This window comes from Camellia sinensis, chromosome 7, assembly GCF_055761805.1.
Source record: "Camellia sinensis isolate YWXY chromosome 7, ASM5576180v1, whole genome shotgun sequence".
Classification (NCBI taxonomy): domain Eukaryota; kingdom Viridiplantae; phylum Streptophyta; class Magnoliopsida; order Ericales; family Theaceae; genus Camellia; species Camellia sinensis.
The window spans coordinates 88,956,558-88,978,673 of NC_138967.1; the positions used below are offsets into that span (position 1 = coordinate 88,956,558).

At 46.8% G+C, this 22,116-nt stretch overlaps 1 protein-coding gene across 10 annotated transcripts in view; it reads left to right on the top strand.

Annotated features, from left to right (window-relative positions):
- The window catches only part of LOC114273602 (uncharacterized), a 50,109-nt gene that overhangs the window by 21,564 nt on the left and 6,429 nt on the right, over positions 1-22,116 (top strand). For 2 of the 10 annotated variants that reach the window (XR_014335606.1, XM_082878574.1), the window contains exons 1-3: positions 17,033-17,750; positions 18,290-18,388; positions 18,688-18,780. Coding sequence is in view for 6 of the 10 variants with exons in the window: in XM_082878574.1 (XP_082734700.1) it covers positions 17,556-17,750; positions 18,290-18,388; positions 18,688-18,780 (387 nt within the window). In the remaining 4 variants the exon portion in view is untranslated. Of the gene's footprint in view, positions 1-17,018; positions 17,751-18,277; positions 18,389-18,687; positions 18,781-21,944; positions 22,039-22,116 lie in introns of those variants that run through there. The other 8 variants (XM_082878571.1, XM_082878573.1, XR_014335604.1 and 5 more) reach the window with 8 other exon arrangements.

The window sequence follows — 22,116 nt, forward strand, 5'->3', positions numbered from 1 at the left end:
GAAATTTTTTCTATACGGTGATGCCTTTCGGTTTGAAAAACGCGGGGGTAGCCTACCAACGGGCTATGACTGCTGTGTTCCATGACATGTTGCATCATGAAGTGAAAGTATATGTGGATGAGCTGGTGGTCAAGTCTACCGAGGCAAACCGACACCTCTGCTACTTGGAAAAAGTTTTTCAGCGGTGCCGCAAATTCTGCCTAAAGATGAACTCTCTCAAGTGTGCCTTCGGAGTTACCGCCGGCAAGTTCCTTGGCTTTTTTGTACTCCGGCGGGGGATTGAAGTAGATGGGGATAAAATTAAATCAATCATGCAGATGCCACCACCACACTCTCAAAAGGCTTTGAAGAAATTCCTAGGCAAAGTGTCATACCTCAAGAGGTTCATTCCAGCCCATGCTAAGATAACCTTTTCCTTTGGGACACTGCTGAAAGGGAATCGCAAGTTTGAATGGTGGCATGAACACCAACAGGCATTTGATATGGTGAAGAAAGCACTTACAATGATTGCCCTACAACCCAACAAGCCTCTGCTACTGTACCTGACGTCTACACTTCGGTCTATTGGGGCTCTACTTGTCCAAGACATAGATGGCATTGAGAAGCCACTCTATTACATTAGTCGCAAAGTCAATGGTGTCGAGTGGCGATATACCTCAGTTGAGAGGCATTGTTTAGTCTTAATCTTCACAACGCAGAAGTTGTGCCACTATTTTTTGGCACACCCGATCCATGTTGTGACCTCGGAGTGATCCAGTCCGCTACTTGCTAAGCAAACCCGCTCTGACTGGAAGAATGGCAAGATGGCTTTTGGCTCTAGCAGAATATGACATCACTTGTGTTATTCCCAAGGCTATTAACAGCCAAGCACTTGCAGACTTACCGGCCCAATTCCCATCTGGAACCTACAGAGGTATCTCTACTAGAGGTGAGATCCATGTCTCCGCAGTTGCAATTGAGGCTTATTGGAACTTAAAATTTGATGGAGCTTCGGGGGCTAGGAAAGGCGGAGCTGGCATAACACTAACCAGTGAAGAAGGAGAGAAGTTTCATCTATCATATAAGCTTGATTTTGAATGTTCAAACAACGAGGCTGAATATGAGGCGTTGATACAGGGTCTAATCGCTGCCCAAAAGAAGGGACTCCGCAAGTTGAAAATTTTGGGCGACTCCGAGTTAGTTGTCAGGCAAACAATGGGTGATTTCACCTTAAAGGAGCCTCTGTTGGGCCCGTATCGCACCGTGGTTCAAGGGTAGCTCACTCAATTTGATGATGTTGAAATCCAGCATACCCTTTGAACACACAACCGTTTCCCCGATGCCTTGGCTACACGGCAAAGGTGGATATACCAGATGATAGTATAGCCATCGTCATCGAGAAAAGAACAACACCAGCAGTGTTAGTTGAAGAACATACAGAGCAAGATGCTGAGGGATGGAAAACAGATATAATCCAACAGAACAGTTGAAAACAGGCCAGGGAACAAGCAGACCAGCAGAACTTGCATAATTTCTGCTCCTCAGAGGAGAGTTGTATTTTCGCGGTGCCAAAAACTTGCTGGCAAGGTGCGTCGATAGACAAGAAGCAACTTACAGACTTAAGTAGATCCATGCTAAGTCTCGTGGAGATCGAGATATTAGTCTATACCGACGGATACAGAGGCAAGGGTATTACTGGCCAGGGATGGAAAAGGAAAGTACTGAGTTGCAGAGGCAATGTGCAAAATGCCAATCCCATCCGAAGGAAGAGGAAGCCCATTTCTTAAGCAGTTAAGAATGGAGGCAGCCATATGTCAACTACCTTGGAAATGGCACACTGCCTGAGAACAAAGCCGATGCAATCAGAGTTAAGAGGCGGGCCCTCCGCTTCTTCCTTGACCAAAGGATAAGGCAAATGAGGTGCCGAGGGAAGCCCACAAGACAGAACATCAAGGAGGACAGCGATTATATGGACATCTCATTCACCTCGGCTACTACTGGCCGACAATGGAAGAAGATGCTAAAAACTTTGTAAGGAGATGCTAATCCTGCCAGAAGTTTAGGAACTTGATACATGCACCGGCGGTTGAGCTGCACAACATCAAGACCCCTTACCTGTTCCATACTTGGGCATTTGACAGCGCAGCAATCGAAAGGCCACAGATTGCAGCGACTGAAGTTAGTACCAAGTGGGTGGAGGCTATACCGATAAGGAAGGTAGACGGGGCAGGAGTAGCCAACTTCATCAGAGAAAGCATAATCTGTAGGTTTGGCATACCAAAAGTAATGCTGTCCGACAATGGAACTCCTTTTGTAAATCGTCATGTGGGAAGACTTCTGAACGCCTACCAGATCAAGCAGCACAAGTCTAGTCCATACTACCCCCAAGGAAGTGGACAAGCTGAGGCGACCAACAAAACCATCATCCGAATATTGAGTAAAATGATGGATGAAGCAGGGGGCACTTGGTCTGAACGACTCTCCGTAGCACTCTGGGCGTATAGAACATCAAAGAGAAAGCCAACTCAGGCAACCCCATTTTCCCTAGTGTACGGCTCCGAAGTTGTGTTACCAGTTGAGTTGGCAGTACCCTCAGCAAGAATGGCTATGTCAACACACTTAGTTCCAGACAGCAGAAAGAATGACATAGAGGGAGCTGAAGAAAGAAGAGATCGGGCCTCGAGGGCAATGGAAAAGTATCATCAATCCGTAGCTCGTGCCTACAATCAATCTGTTCAGCACAAGAAGTTCAATAAAGGGGACTTGGTATGGAAGACAGTGGACGCAATTATGCGGGGGCAACCTATTCCCAAGTTCTCACCAAGATGGGAAGGCCCCTACAAAGTTGCTAAGGCAAGCAGCAGCGGGTACTACAAGTTAACAAGAGTAGATGATGGGTTCAAAACTGGCCCTATCATCGCCACATTGTCTGCATGCTCGAGGAAACCATCGACTGCCTAAAGCTTATCCCTCATCCACGATAGGTCCAAACCGTTCCTCTCAAAGCCGCTCTGGTTTGCCTCGGCACTTTCCACGAACTTGCTAGGGGTTGTCAGAATCTTCTTAGTAGCAAGGTCGCAAATGAAGCTGGCGAGTGACTCCAGCAGTGCGGTTTGCACCATAGATCCAAGAACGTTAAGCAAGAAAGGTGCCGGGGTGCAGCACCTGGATGTGGGGCGTGAGTGGAAGCAGCTACGGAGGAGACCCAGTAACTTAGAAAAGAAACTTTCTCTGAGGGCTGAGGGGACTCCCTCACAACCCCACCAGCTTCAATCGCTGGAGGGAGACTAGTGGAGCGACCAAAGGTCTGAGGACGACGCACTTCCCCTGAAGATGATTGCCCTGCATTGGAATGGGTAGATGTAGCGTTGGCGATCGGGTGAACTAGTCTTGCGAGAAAGACTGAAGCTGCCTGCACCGTCATGTCGCTCCGAAAAGAGGTTATCCATCTGCTTGTCTCCAACGTTCAGATCTGGAACAGTAGTGGTATCCATCCCAGTATAAAAATCTTGGGATACCCCAAGGTCAATTGGCACTTCCGGAAAGTGAGTGGGCTACAAGTCTGCCAGCTGTTGAGAGGTTGCCGAATCAATTGGGTTGGAGGTCCCAGCGACAGCAGTAACAGTGTGGGTGGCTAAAGTGACAGTTACCTCTGCAAGTCTGTCCAAATTTAGAGGGGTCACAGCAGGAACACTTGCACTCTCCTCCGCCACTTGGGCGTTCGGAAGTGGGGTCTGCCGAACCAATGGAGACTCAGTGGATTGGGAGGAACCACCAGATGCAGCTCCAAAGGGAGGTGGTGCAACTTCTAGCGGCTCTCTCATGCCGGTATCTTCCCATGGGGTCTCAGGGAAAAAATCATTTCCGCCGACAGAGGAACGGTCAGAGTTTACAGAATCAGCGGGGTTTGGAGGCTCTGCACCGTCAGCAACTAGGCCGCCCGCAACAACTTCCACAGTAGGGGGAACTTCATTTTCTGCAGCCTCCACAACTGGCTCAGCCTCAGTAGTTGGTGCGCCCCCAGCACTTGGTTCTTCTTCAATATCTGGAAGTACTGCCCTGCGGGTCCTGAACCTTGTGACCCTTGTAGCAGTGGGAAGGTCGTCGTCGTTGTCGTCGTCTGAATCTGAGGAAAGTCCGATGGTAGTAGAAGAATCTCCGGGGCCGGTGGCATGGCCAGTGGGCCTTGAAAAGAAAAAAGGTTATGTGATTACCAAAGTAAACGTAATAAGTCCAAGGAAGCAATGCAAAATATTTTCTAAGTATGGGTACATTTCAGAGTATCTTCCTACTTGGTGAGGCACGTGCCTCGGCAACTGATGCCGCTGCCTCTTGGGCTGCCCTTAGTCTGGAGTGGGTCGTCCGTAACTGTCGTGCGGACTTGAGGGGGAGCAATTTGCTCCAGACGGGTGAGGCTTCTCCACGGTAGTCAGGGATAGAAGCTTGAAGCGACAGAATATACTGGTCTGTTTCCCTCGGCCAGAGGGCAGACAAAGAGATAAGTCAGGCTGCGGGATGGGTTCCATCGCAGGGACTACGGGAGCACTGTTGCAAAAGTTGAAGAAAGAATTGAGGTTGCGGTGCCAAAACAGCCTTTTACTGGGAGTAAAGGCGCCCTCTCTTCCAAGTGAGAGAAGCTCCATGAAGCCTAAGCCCTCCACAAGTCGAGCGGTATAATCACGGGCAAATCGCTGAAAGCTCTGGTGGTAATCAGTCTGAAGCGGAGGGGCATCTGGGACGCCCTGATCCATGCCGAACTGGTCAGGGACCCTGTCCGGTTGATATGTGACGCTGGACATGCCCTTCTTGTTCCATACGGGTAGAAATCCGGGGCGTATCATGGCAGCAATAAGAAGGCAGTTTGCCTGGACACTGTCGAGGGAGACATGAACATGGCGAGCCTCGGAAAAATAGAATGGAACCATATGAATGCCTGGAAGAAGCTGAGTGAAAGGGCGGAATAGAAACCTTGTGCTGGGCATAAGGAAGTATAAAGAAAAGTAAAGAAGACTTTGGAAAGTGGGGACAAGGAAGAGAAGAAGACAAGGAGCCATAAAGTGTGTTTGGGCGTAAGTGGGGGACCAGTGGACCCATGGGCGCTATTTATAAAGAAAGTAGCAAAAGGGCGCCGATATGTTTCCCTACGCCTATTATGACCCATCAGTCAAGAGGGTAATCCTTTTCTGAGTCGACACAACTTCTGACCCAACTGACGCAACCCTTTGGTTACTTGCTGGCGTCATGCACACACGGGAAACCAGGAACGTGGCCCCCACTGGGGCAAGGGGCAAATGTAGGGGGTCAGAAATTAAACCCCCAATTAAGTATGGGCCTAAGTACTGAGGTCGCCCCAAAGAGGCGACCAGGAATGAAAAGGAGCATGGGTTAAAGTCCAAGGGAAGTGGACCAACAGCGGGCCGGAGTAGGTCCAACCCGCCAAGGGTCCAAACAGACTCCACAAAGGAAAATGACCAAGTCAAGTTGCAACGGGAACACATGCGACGGTCAAGTTATAGAGGGAACACATGCAGCGGGGAAGTTGCTGAGGTACTTTGCCTTAGCGCCGTCATTCCTAATATCTTTGGCTCTGCCGCCATCCAAAGTTGATGAGGGAAAGAGAAAGCCGAAGCAACTAAGTTACGGAGGCGACAGTTGCGATGACCAAGTTGCGGAGGCACTTTGTCTTGGCGCCGCCATTCCAAGTATTCTCAGTTTCATCGCCACTTGGAGTTGCTGAGGGAAGGTGAGAACCGAAGCGCCCAAGTTGCAGAGGCGCCCAAGTTGCATAGGCACTTTTTCGGCGTCGCCATCTCCAATATTGCCGGTTATGCCATTTGAACTTGCCACGGGTAATGACTACCGCAGTAACTACTGCCGTTGCAACCAACTTGCGGAGGGAACATCCCACCAAGGTGATAGCAGCCTCTGGGAAAAGCTTTCCCTCTGCAAGTAGAGGGTAATGCCTGGCGCTGATAGCAGGCCCCAAGGCATTACTAGCCCAGGGCTGATAGCAGGCCCCAAAATTCATTTAACTTGGCACTGATAGTAGGCCCCAAAATTCATTTAACTTGGCACTGATGGTAGGCCCCAAGACTTACTGGTTGGAGCTGATGGCAGGCCCACGGTATCAGTTTACCACGGCGATCCCACGAAGATGGGAGCAGGGTTGACCGAGCATAAGAGACTCCCTTTCCATTACCCAGGTCATAGACCTGCCTTAGTCGCACAGGCAGGATTAAGGAAGCCCCTTGGGCTTGGTACTTAGGAACAGCACGGCTGATAACAGGCTTGGCTGTGGCCTTCGCCCTGGGAAGCTGGGGAGTTTGTGGTTAGGTGGCTAAGGGTGAAGGCTTCGCTGCAGTGAGCACGAACATAGTCGGTAGCAGACTAATGGAGTGCTGAGAATGCATGCAGTGGCTAAGTAGAACTGAGAAGGCAAGTGCAGCAGCAAGGTTTACCGATGCAAGTGCACTTGCTAAGGTTCGAGCTGAGAAGGCAAGTGCAGCGGCAAACGCTCCCGTCGCAACTGCACTTGCTGAGGCTCAAGAGGGAGTTGCAGCGCCAAACACTTCCGTCGCAACTACACTTGCTAAGGCTCAAAAAGGTAGTTGTGGAGGCAAACAGATAGTACACAGCACATGTAGAAGGACACGTGGCACGTTCAGCCTGGTGGCTTAAGGCAGAATATTCCATGTGATCCTCTAAGACACATGTCCTCTCTCTATTTGGCCACTTGGTGTGCTCTTGGTACCAAGGAAAAGCCTATAAATAGGACCAATTTCCCAAGGTTCAACAAGAGGAATTTTGGGGATTTGGGGGAGATGCTGCCTATTTTGGCACTGCCATACATTTTTTCTTGAGCTACTTGCTTCACCCTCACCCAGCTGCGCACTCTCCAACTTCCAGACAGTTGCTGCTGCTCATTTTCAAGCCACTTCCACCATTCTTGGACCATTAGCATAGTTTTTGCCTCTCTAATCACCTTCTCTAACCTCGAACCCCCTTACATTTCTGGCGACTCCGCTGGAGAGGCTACTTTGTTGATGGTTCATACCCGCAGTGGTTTACACACCTCACTGGAAAAAAATGGCAGAGGATGAAGTTCAGCAAGGCTCTTCAAATGGCGGAGCAGCACATGCGGAGGACTGTGACCAGAGTGTTGTGATTGAGGCAGTTCAGTCACTCCAGGATACGCAGAGGGAGATCCTGGCAGCTTTGCAAACTTTCACTGAGGCTGTTATGGCCATGGCTTCTCGACCAGCTCCAGCGCAAGCACCTCCCCCCGTAGCAGTCCTAAACCCAAGGCCTAACCGGTTCCCTGAGGTTTGGGCTCCGATCCAGGTGCCTCCGGTGGTACTTCAGGCGAACGGTGCGGCCGCTGGTTCAGCTACCCAGGAGCAGACTGGACCATTCCGGCCCACTCACTTTTTTACTCTAGCCGATGTACAAGTTATGCTCGAGCAAGAGCGTAGCAAGAAGCAACTCCCATCTCTCCCCGACTCAGATGTGAAGGCCCCATACTCTCAAGAGATATTGACCATGCCATACCCAATTGGGTATACAGTGCCCAAGTTTATTAAGTTTGATGGGAAACAAGGCAATGCCAGAGAACAGGTGGTGAGGTTCATTGAAACTCTTGGTGTCCGTGGCAGTGACCACTCTCTGCGCTTTCGGGAGTTCTCCAAGTCCACTTACTGAAAGGGCTTGCAGCTGGTATGTGAACTTGGCTCCCAACTCGATCAAGAGTTGGGAGGAGATGGTGAACAAGTTCCACACAAAGTTCTTCCAAGTCCAAGATAAAGTTACAATCCTCACCCTTGGGCGAGATGTCTAAAAGGAGGGCGAAGATATACTGGACTATGTTAAGCGGTTCCAAGATAAGGCTATTGACTGTCATGAACCAGTGGCTGAGGCCCATTTAGTCAGCCTATGTATGGTGGGTGCCATACGCGACTACAAAATTTTCTTGGTGAATCATAATCTGCCTACCATTTCAGCCTTGATTGAGGCAGCTAGGAACCTCAGTACCACTGGTCCCTTGCACAGATCTCGTGACAACCACCGCTACCCTCGCAGTAGCAGAGTTGCTGCGGTAACCTCTGCAGGAGGGAGCCGCTCGCAAGGGGAGGCGACATCCTCTCGGAAGAGAAAGAGTTATGAGGATAGAAATCCATGTCCTTGCAGCGTTGAGAATGTTAAAGCTCTGGTTAAAGAATGGGTAGCTGATGGTGAACTTACCTTGCCTCCAGTTAATGTCCCTCCAACCAAGAAGGACAAAGAAAGCCCGGATTATTGTGTCTTATCACAGAACCACCAGACACCCTACTAGGGACTGTCCCATTTGGTGAACATGAACCTGCAGAGGTATCTCTACCAGGTGCGGTCCATGTCTCAACAGCTGCAGTTGAGGCTTATTGGGACTTAAAATTTGATGGAGCTTCGGGAGCTGGGAAAGGCGGAGCTGGCATAACACTAACCAGTGAAGAAGGAGAGAAGTTTCATCTATCATATAAGCTTGATTTTGAATGTTCAAACAACGAGGCTGAATATGAGGCGTTGATATTGGGTCTAATCGCTGCCGAAAAGAAGGGACTCCGCAAGTTGAAAATTTTGGGCGACTCCGAGTTAGTTGTCAGGCAAACAATGGGTGATTTCGCCTTAAAGGAGCCTCTGTTTGGCCCGTATCGCACCGTGGTTCAAGGGTTGCTCCCTCAATTTGATGATGTCCAAATCTAGCATACCCCTCGAACAAATAACCGTTTCCCCGATGCCTTGGCTACACTGGGGGCAAAGGTGGATATACCAGATAATAGTATAGCCATCGTCATCGAGAAAAGAACAACACCAGTAGTGTTAGCCGAAGAACATACAGAGCAAGATGCTGAGGGATAAAAAGCATATATAATCCAACAGAACAGCTGAAAACAGGCCAGGGAATAATCAGACCAGCAGAACTTGCATAATTTCTGCTCCTCTGAGGAGAGTTGTATTTTCGTGGTGCCAACAACTTGCTAGCAAGGTGCGTCGGTAGACAAGAAGCAACTTACAGACTTAAGCAGATCCATGCTAAGTCTCGTGGAGATGGAGATATCAGTCTATACCGATGGATATAGAGGCAAGGGTATTACTGGCCAGAGATGGAAAAGGAAAGTACTGAGTTGCAGAGGCAATGTGCAAAATGCCAATCCCATCCTAAGGAAGAAAAAGCCCATTTCTTAAGCAGTGAAGAATGGAGGCAGCCATATGTCGACTACCTTGGAAATGGCACACTGCCTGAGAACAAAGCCGATGCAATCAGAGTTAAGAGGCGGGCCCTCCGCTTCCTCCTTGACCAAAGGATAAGGCAAATGAGGTGCCGAGGGAAGCCCACAACATCAAGGATTATATGGACATCTCATTCACCTCGGCTACTACTGGTCGACAATGGAAAAAGATGCTAAAAACATTGTAATGAGATGCCAATCTTGCCAGAAGTTTGGGAACTTGATACATGCACCAGCGGTTGAGCTGCACAACATCAAGACCCTTACCTGTTCCATACTTGGGCATTTGACAGCACAGCAATCGAAAGGCCACAGATTGCAACGACTGAAGTTAGTACCAAGTGGGTGGAGGCTATACCGATGAGGAAGGCAGATGGGGCAAGAGTAGCCAACTTCATTAGAGAAAGCATAATCTGTAGGTTTGGCATACCAAAAGTAATGTTGTTCGACAATGGAACTCTCTTTGTAAATCGTCATGTGGGAAGACTTCTGAACGCCTACCAGATCAAGCAGCACAAATCTAGTCCATACTACCCCCAAGGGAGTGGACAAGCTGAGGCGACCAACAAAACCATCATCCGAATATTGAGTAAAATGATGGATGAAGCAGGGGGCACTTGGTCTGAACGACTCTCCGTAGCACTCTGGGCGTATAGAACGTCAAAGAGAAAGCTAACTCAGGCAACCCCATTTTTCCTAGTGTACGGGTCCGAAGCTGTGTTACTAGTTGAGTTGGCAGTACCCTCAGCAAGAATGGCTATGTCAGCACACTTAGTTCCAGATAGCAGAAAGAATGACATTCAAAAGAAGAGATTGGGCCTCGAGGGCAATGGAAAAGTATCATCAATCCGTAGCTCGTGCCTACAATCAATCTGTTCAGCACAAGAAGTTCAATAAAGGGGACTTGGTACGGAAGACAGTGGACGCAATCATGCGGGGGCAACAAATTCCCATGTTCTCACCAAGATGGAAAAGCCCTTACAAAGTTGCTGAGGCAAGCAACAGCGGGTACTACAAGTTGACAAGAGTAGATAATGGGTTCAAAACTGGCCCTATCATCGCCACGTTGTCTGCATGCTCGAGGAAACCATCGACTGCCTGAAGCCTATCCCTCATCCACGATAGGTCCAAACCGTTCCTCTCAAAGCCGCTCTGGTTTGCCTCGGCACTTTCCACGAACTTGCTAGGGGTGGTCAGAATCTTCTTAGTAGCAAGGTCGCAAATGAAGCTGGCGAGTGACTCCAGAAGTGTTGTTTGCGCCATAGATCCAGGAACGTTTAAAGATAGGAAAGGTGCCGGGGTGCAGCGCCTGGATGCGGGGCTAGAGTGGAAGCAGCTGCGGAGGAGACCCAGTAACTTAGAAAAGAAATTTTCTCTGAGGGCTGAGGGGACTTCCTCACACCCCCGGTAGCTTCAATCACTGGAGGGAGACTAGTGGAGCAACCAAGGGTTTGAGGACGACGCACTTCTCCTGAAATTGATTGCCCAGCGGCATTGGAATAGGTAGATGCAGCGTTGGCGACCGGGTGAACTAGCCTCGCGAGAAAGACTGAAGCTGCCTACACCGTCATGTCGCCTCCGAAAAGAGGTTATCCATCTGGTAGTCTTCAACGTTCAGATCTGGAATAGTAGTTGTATCCATCATAGTATAAAAATCTTGGGATACCCCAAGGTCAGTTGGCACTTCCGAAAAGTGAGTGGGGTACAAGTCTGCCAGCTGTTGAGAGATTGCCAAAGCAACTGGGTTAGAGGTCCTAGTGACAGCAGTAACAGTGTGGGTGGCTAAAGTGACAGTTATCTCTACAAGTCGGTCCAAATTTTGAAGGGTCACAGTAGGAACAGTGGAAGGAGCCGCTACACTTGCACTCTTCTTCGCCACTTGGGCGTTCGGAAGTGGGGTCTGCTGAACCAATGGAGACTTAGTGGACTGGGAGGAACCACTAGATGCAGCTCCAAAGGGAGGTGGTGCGACTTCCAGTGGCTCTCTCATGCTGGTATCTTTCCTTGGGGTCTCGGGGAAAAAATCATCTCCGCCGACAGAGGAACGGTCGGAGTGCACAGAATCAGCGGGGTTTGGAGGCTCTGCACCCTCAGCAACTAGGCCGCCCGCAACAACTTCCACAGCAGGGGGAACTTCATTTTCTGCAGCCTCCACAACTGGCTCAGCCTCAGTAGTTGGTGCGGCCCTAGAACTTGGTTCTTCTTTAAACATCTGGAAGTACTGCCCTGCGGGTCCTGAACCTTGTGACGCTTGTAGCAGTGGGAAGGTCGTCGTCATTGTCGTCGTCTGAATCTGAGGAAAGTCCGATGGCAGTAGAAGAACCTCCGGGGTCGGTGGCATGGCCGGTGGGCCCTGAAAAGAAAAAAGGTTATGTGATTACCAAAGTAAATGTAAGAAGTCCAAGGAAGCAATGCAAAATATTTTCTAAGCATGGATACGTTTCGGAGTCTCTTCTTATTTGGTGAGGCACGTGCCTCGGCAACCAATGCTGCTGCCTCTTGGGCTGCCCTTAGTCTGGAGCGGGTCGTCTGTAACTGTCGTGCGGACTTGAGGGGGAGCAATTTGCTCCAAACGGGTGAGGCTTCTCCACGGTAGTTAGGGATAGAAGCTTGAAGCGACAGAATATACTGGTCTGTCTCCCTCGGCCAGAGGGCAGACGAAGAGATAAAAGTCAGGTTGCGGGATGGGTTCCATCGCAGGGACTACGGGAGCACTGTTGCAAAAGTTGAAGAAACAATTGAGTTTGCGGTGCCAGAACAACCTTTTATTGAGAGTAAAGGCGCCCTCTCTTCCAAGTGAGGGAAGCTCCATGAAGCCTAAGCCCTCCACAAGTAGAGCGGTATAATCACGGGCAAATCGCTGAAAGCTCTGGTGGTAATCAGTCTGAAGCGGAGGGGCATGTGGGACGCCTTGATCCATGCCGAACTGCTCAGGGACCCTGTCCGGTTAATAGATGACGCTGGACATGCCCTCCTCGTTCCACAAGGGTAGAAATCCGGGGCGTATCATAGCAGCAAATAAGAAGGGAGTTGGCCTGGACACTGTTGAGGGAGAAATCAACATGGCGAGCCTCGGAAAAATAGATTGGAACCACATAAATGCCTGAAAGAAGCTGAGTGAAAGGGCGGAACACACATTCCTCCATGCGGTCTTCATAATCTGCAAAAGGTCTGTTTGTGCCTTGACCAGACCACCGAGAGATGCGAGGGAGGAAGGGAGTGGCGCACTTGCCTCTTAACAGGTCGACCTTTTGCATCTAGAACAGGAACTGAGTGTGTACAAAGCTCTACACATCATAGTGGGCCCATGGATCGCTCTATGTCCGAATGGATGAGATCAAGGCGGAAGTATAAGTTCCCCAAGAAGAGGGGGGCCAGAGGGATTTGGTTGCCGCTGCAAAGTTTGATAACCAAAGGGAACACGAAAGGGTTAATACTCTTAGTAGGGTTGTTGGGGGGAACAAAAAAAAAAAAAAAATGAAGTAACTGACGTAGGCGGCCAAGTACAAGTCACTGCGGTAGCCTGGCCCAACTGCGAAGTTGCGACTCTCCTTTGTGATGTCGGTCATAACTGGTTGCAGGTCCTTGAAGAAATGCTTCAGCCAGAAAGATAAGAGGTTTTGTCCCTCTTGGGCCTCTCCTGAAGTAGTTCCCCTGTCCTAAGATCAGACCAAGAGCCATACTTCTGCGCCTCTCGAAAGGCTCCTTGGAGGGCAGTGACAGAAACTTCTTTTGCAGGAGTTAGGGACGCTGGATCGAAGGGGTGATCTCCACGAGTGCTCAAGCGTAGAAGGACGGCAACATCTTCGAGGGTTAGAGTTATCTCCCTCCATGCCAAAGAAAAAGTGTGAGCGTCACGGCTCCAGCGAGAGACAACCATATCAGTGTTGGTCTGTACTTTGCGCACTGATAACACTCTCGAAATCGAAACGGCATTGTAGAGACGAACATCCCGTAATTGCTGCTCGAACCCACCATCTACAATGATGTCATCAACCCAGAGGGACCAGCCTGTTGAAGGGCTTGAGTGAGTGCGATAGTAGATGTATGAATGGGGAAAGTCACCACGCTCCACGTGAAACCTCAGCACAGAAACTGGGTTCACCATGTCAGCATCATCCAAAGCAGCCTCACTAAAAGGAAGCAGAGGCTCCCCCAAAGGAAGGGCATCAGGAACGAAGGAGTCAACGGCCTTCCAGAAAGGGTCAGCTAGCCTTCCGAAGTATGAGGCCCTCCTCCTCCACTCAGTAGAGGGTGGGTCAGCCCTGTCGGGTAGAAACCTTGTGCGGGCCATAAGGAAGTATAAAGAAAAGTAAAGAAGACTTTGGAAAGTGAGGACAAGGAAAAGAAGACAAGGAGACAGAAAGTGTGTTTGGGCGAAAGTGGGGGACTAGTGGACCCAAGGCGCTATTTATAAAGAAAGTAGCAAAAGGGCGTCGACACACTTCCCTAGGCCCATTATGACCCGTCAGTCAAGAGGGTAATCCTTTTAAGAGCCGATGCAACCCTTGGGTTACTTGCTGGCGTCATGCACACGCGGGAAACCAGGAACGTGTCCCCCACGGGGGTAGGGGGCAATTGTAGAGGGTCAGAAATTAAACCCCCAATGAAGTATGGGCCTAAGTACTGAGGTCGCCCCAAAGAGGCGACCAGGAATGAGAAAGGAGCATGGGCTAAAGTCTAAGGGAAGTGGGCCAACAGTGGGCCGGAGTAGGTCCGACCCGCCATGGGTCCAAACAGACTCCACGATGGAAAATGACCAAGTCAAGTTGCAGCGGGAACACATGAGTTGTAGAGGGAATACATGCAGCGGGGAAGTTGCTGAGGTACTTTGCCTCAGCACCACCATTCCTAATATCTTTGGCTCCGCCGTCATCCAAAGTTGACGAGGGAAAGAGAAAGCCGAAGCAACTAAGTTGCAGAGGCGACAGTTGTGACGACCAAGTTGCGGAGGCACTTTGTCTTAGCGTCGCCATTCCTAGTATTCTCGGTTCCGTTGCCACATGGAGTTGCTGAGGGAAGGAGAGAACCGAAACAACCAAGTTGCAGAGGCGCCCAAGTTGCATAAGCACTTTGTCGGCGCTGCCATCTCCAATATTGTTAGTTATGCCATTTGAACTTGCCACGGGAAATGACTACTGCAGCAACTACTGTCGCTGCAACCAACTTGCGGAGGGAACATCCTGCCAAGGTGATAGCAGCTTATGGGAAAAGCTTTCCCTTTGCAAGTAGAGGGTAATGCCTGGCGCTGATAGCAGGCCCCAAGGCATTACTAGCCCAGGGCAACAGGCCCCAAAATTTATTTAACTTGGCACTGATAGCAGGCCCCAAAACTTACTGGTAGGAGCTGATGGCAGGCCCAGGGTACCAGTTTACCGTGGCCATCCGTAACGATGGGAGCAGGGTAGCCCGAGCATAAGGGACTCCCTTTCCATTACCCAGGTCATAGACCTGCCTTAGTCGCACAGGCAGGACTAAGGAAGCCCCTTGGCGTTGGTACTAAGGAACAACACGGCTGATAGCAGGCTTGGCTGTGGCCTTCGCCCTGGGAAGCTGGGGAGCTTGTGGTTAGGTGGCTAAGGGTGAAGGCTTCGCTGCAGTGAGCACAAACATAGTCGATAGCAGACTAATGGAGTGCTGAGAATGCATGCAGTGGCTAAGTAGAACTGAGAAGGCAAGTGCAGCAGCAAGGTTTACTGCTGCAAGTGCACTTGCTGAGGTTCGAGCTGAGAAGGCAAGTGCAGCAGCAAACGCTCCCGTTGCAACTGCACTTGTTGAGGCTCAAGAGGTAGTTGCAGTGCCAAACACTTCCGTCGCAACTACACTTGCTGAGGCTCGAAAAGGTAGTTGCGGAGGCAAACAGATAGTACATTGCACATGTAGAAGGACACGTGGCACGTTCAGCCTGGTGGCTCAAGGCAGAATATTCCATGTGATTCTCTAAGACACGTGTCCTCTCTCTATTTGGCCACTTGGTGTGCTCTTGGTACCAAGGAAAAGCTTATAAATAGGACCCATTTCCCAAGGTTCAACAAGAGGGATTTTTGGGATTTGGGGGAGATGCTGCCTATTTTGGCACTGCCATACATTTATTCTTGAGCTACTTGCTTCACCCTCACCCAGCTGCACACTCTCCAACTTCCAGACAGTTGCTGCTGCTCATTTTCAAGCCACTTCCACCATTCTTGGACCATTAACATAGTTTTTCTTCACTAATCACCTTCTCTAACCTCGAACCCCTTTACATTTCTAGCGACTCCGCTGGGAAGGCTGCTTTGTTGATGGTTCATAGCCGCAATGGTTTACACACCTCACTGGGAAAAATGGCAGAGGATGAAGTTCAACAAGGTTCTTCAAATGGCGGAGCAGCACATACGGAGGACCGTGACCACAGTGTTGTGATTGAGGCAGTTCAGTCACTCCAGGATTTGCAGAGGGAGATCCTGGCAGCTTTGCAAACTCTCACAGAGGTTGTCATGGCCATGGCTTCTCGACCAGCTCCAGCGCAAGCACCTCTGCCCGTAGTAGTCCCAAACCCAGTGCCTAACCTGTTCCCTGACGTTCGGGCTCCGATCCAGGTGCCACCGGTGGTACTTTAGGCGAACGGTGCGGTCGCTGGTTCAGCTACCCAGGAGCAGACTAGACCATTCCGGCCCACTCACTTTTTTTCTCTAGCCGATGTACAAGTTATGCTCGAGCAAGAGCGTAGCAAGAAGCAATTCCCATCTCTCCCCGACTCAGATGTGAGGGCCCCATACTCTCAGGAGATATTGACCATGCCATACCCAACTGGGGATATAGTGCCCAAGTTTATTAAGTTTGATGGGAAACAAGGCAATGCCAGAGAACAGGTGGTGAGGTTCATTGAAACTCTTGGTGTCCATGGCCGTGACCACTCTCTGGAGTGAACTTGCAGCTGGTATGTGAATTTGGCTCCCAACTCGATCGAGAGTTGGGAGGAGATGGTGAACAAGTTCCACACGAAGTTCTTCCAAGTCCAAGAGAAAGTTACAACCCTCACCCTTGGGCGAGATGTCCAAAAGGAGGGCGAAGATATATTGGACTATGTTAAGCGGTTCCAAGATAAGGCTATTGACTGTCATGAACCAGTGGATGCGGCCCATTTAGTCAGCATATGTGTGGAGGGGTGCCATACGCGACTACAAAATTTTCTTGGTGAATCATAATCTGCCTACCATTTCAGCCTTGATTGAGGCCGCTAAGAACCTCAGTACCACTGGTCCCTTGCACAGATCTCGTGACAGTCACCGCTACCCTTGCTGTAGCAGAGTTGCTGCGGTAACCTCTGCAGGAGGAAGCCACTCGCAAGGATAGGCGACGTCCTTTCGGAAGAGAAAGAGTTATGAGGACAGAAATCTATGTCCTTGTAGCCTTGAGAATGTTGAGGCTCTGGTTAAAGAATGGGTAGCTGATGGTGAACTTACCTTGCCTGCAGTTGATGTCCCTCCAACCAAGAAGGACAAAAAAAGCTACTTTACCTTCTCTTGAGTGTTTATAGAACATAGTATGGTCTGCTTGGCTTTAACTGTATCCAAGGTTTTTTACAACCTTCCCAAAGCGTTCAAACCACGCCCTTGGGGATTGTTTGAGGCCGTATAGAGACTTGTTTAATTTGCAGACTTTATCTATACCAAACTTCTTTTCAAAACCTGGAGGTAGGTTCATATAGACTTCTTCTAGATTTCCATTTAAGAATGCATTTTTTACATTTAATTGATGTTGAGGCCAGCTGGAATTAACTGCTAGTGACAGTAAAACCCGAATTAAGTTCATCTTGACAACTGGAGCAAAGGCTTCTTGGTAGTCAATCCCGAGGGTTTGTGTAAACCTTTTTGCCACGAGTCTCACCTTATATCTTTCCACGCTACCATCAGCTTTGCACTTCACTGTAAATACCCATTGGCACCCTACTGTCTTTTTGTCCTTAGGCAGATTCACAGATGTCATATAGCATTTTATGCATAATATGAGTTTGATTATTAAATATGCTTATGGGTGAATGTCCATCTACACATCGTACACCTGAGATCCTTACCCACGTAACATAGGTCGTGACCTAACCTACTCAATCATGACATGACCTATTGATGCGGAACGCATCACCTATTCATGGGCTCTTTGGGTTTATATGGCTTGTTGGTTAGAGCCAAGAGTTTTCCATGGTGTATTCCCTTTTCAAGACTCACACCTTGACCTTGAGGTGGCCAATCTCTGTGTGTGTGTGTGTGTGAGAGAGAGAGAGAGAGAGAGAGTTGCGTCTCACTGGTGCATGGGATTCCCTATCCTCAGGGGATGCAGTCATGCTTTGTACATCCTCTGTACCTGGGAGCACATTTAGTGTACTCCATTACCCATGCCTCCAGTCTTTGGTTAGGTCTTGTAATGGCCATCACTGTCAGAATCAGCAGAGGCTGCCACTTGGCAAGCCCTCTTCTGTGCTGCGTTTCTATACACCAGGAGGTCTTCTTCACCATCATGAATGTAATGGTAATCTTAATAGCTCTCTCCTAGTGAAAGGTTTTGCAGCCCTTGCTATCTTTTCTGACTATTATCTTTCTTACTTTTCCATCTGGTGTTATTTGAAATCTTTTCATCATCTTGTCACCTATCCCTACCCTACTTAGAATCAAACCTAAAATGGTATGATGAACAGATTGTACAGAAAAATAATAATTAGGGGGCCTCTGTTGTATTATAACTTATCCTTTAGCCTGTGTTTGAAATCTTTGATTTTCGTAGGGATTTCCCTCCCTCTTCTTTTCCCCCCACAAATTGGTACACATTCAAGATCCAAGCACATCCTTATAGAAAATTGAACTGTTTAAAAAAAAAATGATTTGCTTATATTGCTTGCACGCTTATTCTAAATCTGCAATGTATATAATTGATGATAGTACCGTTATCATCCCAGCAAAAAATTAAAATATTTAGTTCTATCTTTTTACTACTTTTTATTAGTAGTATTATAAAATTATTATTATTATTTACTATTCCACTTGGTTGTTCTTACAAAGTGCTACTCGCAGATTATAGAGGCAGCAGATGAGGTGATTGGTAGTGTTGACACAGATGAATTAGCGAAGTACTTTTCTTTCAAAAGTGATCCAGAAGATGAGGGGGCTGAGGTTTGTATCTATGTTTCCAGTGTCTTTTCTTCTCACTCAAAATCCTCAGGAAACTGAACTACTGAGGTATTATCTTCTTTTCTATGGAATGGTACGAGGAAGGCACGATCTTAGTTCTCTATAATTGTGGTTTCAAACTTTTGAGTGCTACCAATAAAAACATGTAATGAACTGACATCTAGCTGTGGAGTGAGGCACTTGCAGATGTTCTCCCTCTGAGTTTGTTTTGTTGTTTGCCTGACTGGTTCATATTATAAAGTAATGGAAGCTTATATTACTTTTTTCTCTGTTATTAACAGAAAATGAAGAAGAAGATGGAGACAGCACGTGACCAATTAGCGGAAGCTCTTTACCAAAAAGGATTAGCTATGGCAGAGATTGAATCCATGAAGGTAAAGATTTATTTTCTAGTGTAATGTCTAGTGTACGCTTTTTAAATTCTGCGTAGAAGAAATGGTGATTTTATGGCCCTATCCTTGTCTTTAGGAGCCATAGGGCCTCTAAATGAATGGAAAGATGTCACCAACCCAAAGACAGTGGGTAACCAATCCAAGACCAGGAGTCCCTACTATTTAGGACAGTGGCTGGATGCTGGATGTCACCGACCTACTGTCTTTTTGTCCTTAGGCAGATTCACTAACTTCCAAGTACCGTTCTTTTCTAGATCATTCATCTCTTCCATAACTGTTGATTTCCAATTAGGATCATCCAAGGCTTCCTTAATAATTCTAGGAACAAACAGGTTAGATATTTTTGAAGTAAATGCTCTATGACTTTTGGAAAGTTTGTCATAAGATAAATATTTCGCAATGGAATGTTGGGTACATTTTCGAATTCCTTTCCTAATGGCTAGAGGAAGATCACAATCTGTGGGTATAACATTAGGTAAAACCGCTAAAGGAAATGGAGATGAAGTAGAGACAGATGATGGAGGAACCAGATTAGGAATACCTGAACTACTCGAGGGACCTTTTTTAAGAGATTCTGATTGGCTTTGTGGTAGAGTAGTTGGCTAGTCTTTACTTTTTCTTTGAGTATTTTTCCGAGCATAAACCAAAAACTCAGGTTCGGAAACAGTTTGCTCCAATTGTAGTATTTCTCCCCCTGCTTGTGAGCCTTCTATGTTTGGAGAAGTTGGACTGGGATTTCCTTCGTTCTACATATCTTCAATACCCTGTTTCTGTTCTCGTTTTTCAGAAAACAAGGTATGGAGATCGAATAGGATTTGGTAAGAGATCCGAAGTTGTTTGCCAAAAATTTTCTTCCTTTTTCTTTTTCTCCCCTTGAAGAGAATTTTTGGTAAAATAGGATTGAGTTTCAAGAAAGGAGACATCCATAATCACCCAAATGTTTTTGTTTGAGGATTATAGCACTTGTAGCCTCTTTTGTTTGGAGCATACCCGATGAAAACATATTTTTCTGCTCTAAGATCAAGTGTGGATCGAATTTGGCTGGGTATGTGAACGAAAATAGTATAGCAAAAAATTTTTGAAGGCAAATCTGAATTAATTCTGCAATCAAGAAAGGTTTTTTTTGAAATATTCTAGGGGTGTGACATATTGCAAAACCCGAGTAGGCATTCTGTTAATTAAATAAGAGGCTGTCAAAATGGCATCTCTCCATAGATATTTGGGAACATACATAGAGAACATTATGGTTCAGGCTACTTCCAGTAAATGCTTATTTTTTCTTTCGGCAATACCATTTTGTTGAGGAGTGTCACGACATATAGATTGATGAAAAATACCTTTTTCCCAAAAAAATTCCCTAGATATTCATTGAAGTACTCTTTTCCATTATCAGCTTGAAAAATACTAATTTTTGAATGAAATTGATTGTCAATCATTTTGTAAAAATCTTGAAACACGTTTTTTACTTCAAATTTGTCTTTCATCAAATAAACCTAGCAAAGCCAAGTGTGATCATCTATAAAAGTTACAAACCACTTTACACCAGTCATGGTGGTAACCTTGGAGAAACCCCACATCACTATGAATTAAGTAGAATGGTTTAGAGGCACGGTAGGGTTTTGTAAGATAAGTAGTTCGATGACTTTTAGATAAATAACAACTTTCACATTGAAAAGATGAGCAATCCAAATTTTTAAACAAGTTAGGAAACAAATGTTTAAGATATGAAAAACTAGGATGTCCTAGTCTAAAATGCCAAAGCATTATTTGCTCGCGAGCCGAAAGTGAACTAATACTACAACCATAGCCTTGAGTTGTTTTATTGCTGGATATGTCATCATCAAAGTTGTAAAGAGCATTGACCATTCTAGCACTGCCAATCAACCTCCCCAAGTTTCGGTCCTGAAATTCACGATGAGAGTCAAAGAAAACAACACGAAAGTGAGAGTTTTTGGATAATTTACTGGCAAACAACAACTTGCGGGTCAGTTTAGGAACATGAAGGACAGAGTGAAGAGTAATATTTTGTAAAATTTTTATTTGAACTTTTCCTACAATGGGTGAGAAATTGCCATCAGCAATCCTAACTCTTTCACTTTCAGAATAAAATAAATAAGTATTGAATAAAGAAGAGAAAGAAGTCATGTGATCAGATGCCCCCGAATGTACATCTGGATAGACTGAAACCAACGCAAGAAATTATCACCGTTGAGTTTAATGCTGGTGATTTGCACCGAGTGAGAATCAATGTTGGAGACATGTTTCTCAATGTTTTTCGGTGAAACGGTAACAGTGGATTCAGATGTGGTTTCTGATATGGTGAAGGACAGCTTGCTGGTTCTAGGATTACCTCAGAAGGGTCAGAGAATAAGTCCTCAGCTTTGATACCATGAAAGCTAGAAAGAACAATATTTCTTATTCTCATATTTAAACAATGTACATAGCACCTCTATTTATAGGAGATACAAGGCATAAAATTAGGAATTGATTAGCTACTAATTAGCTACTGATTCTGAGGACTGATTAGCTATTATTTAGCTACTAATTTTGATCCTAATAAACTTTCCTATTCTATAGTATTGACTAAATCAAAATGTTTACAGTTGTGATATCCAAAAGAATTCAACCATATCCTGGAAGAATTATTTTCTTTCCATTTCCAATATTGAATATAGTTGATATTTGTTAGTTTTCCTTTTCTCAGCTTCTGTGGCGCATAGGCATTGTTCGTCATGCTATGCTTTTTAAGGGGTAAGTGTTTTATTGCCATAAAAGAGGATTTACAATGAAGTTCATGACATGCCAAAGGCAATACCCCCTCTAAAAGAGAGCTTACGCCTAGCGTGTAGAACAATTAAACCTCAACAATTGGCATTTTAGGATAGAAATTTGTGTGCTTTGCAAATCCTTAGAGCCTGGGGTCAAGAGAAAATTGAGAAACTAATTGGCATGAGTAGTATTTTATTTTTGAGTTACTGCTTATGTCTACAAATTGGCTTTCATACTTAACCAAAAAAAAAAAGAAAAACAAAAGAAAAAACAAGAATAGGGTTAAGTTAGTAGTTTATTGGTGGTAGTTGCTACATAATTGATGTCTGTTGGGCTATATATAATAAATTCACGTGTTTTTTGGGAGATAAATGTAGACCTTTTTTTATTCACTAGCAACTAAGCAGCGAGTAGTAACACAAGTGATGAAGACTAAAGAATTCCTCAACTGAACAGTGTGTCAACAACCAGGTAGTCTTAGTTATCACTCAAGAATTCCTTCACTTACATTGCTGCCATTGCTTGGAAATGGAGACTAAATTGGGCGTA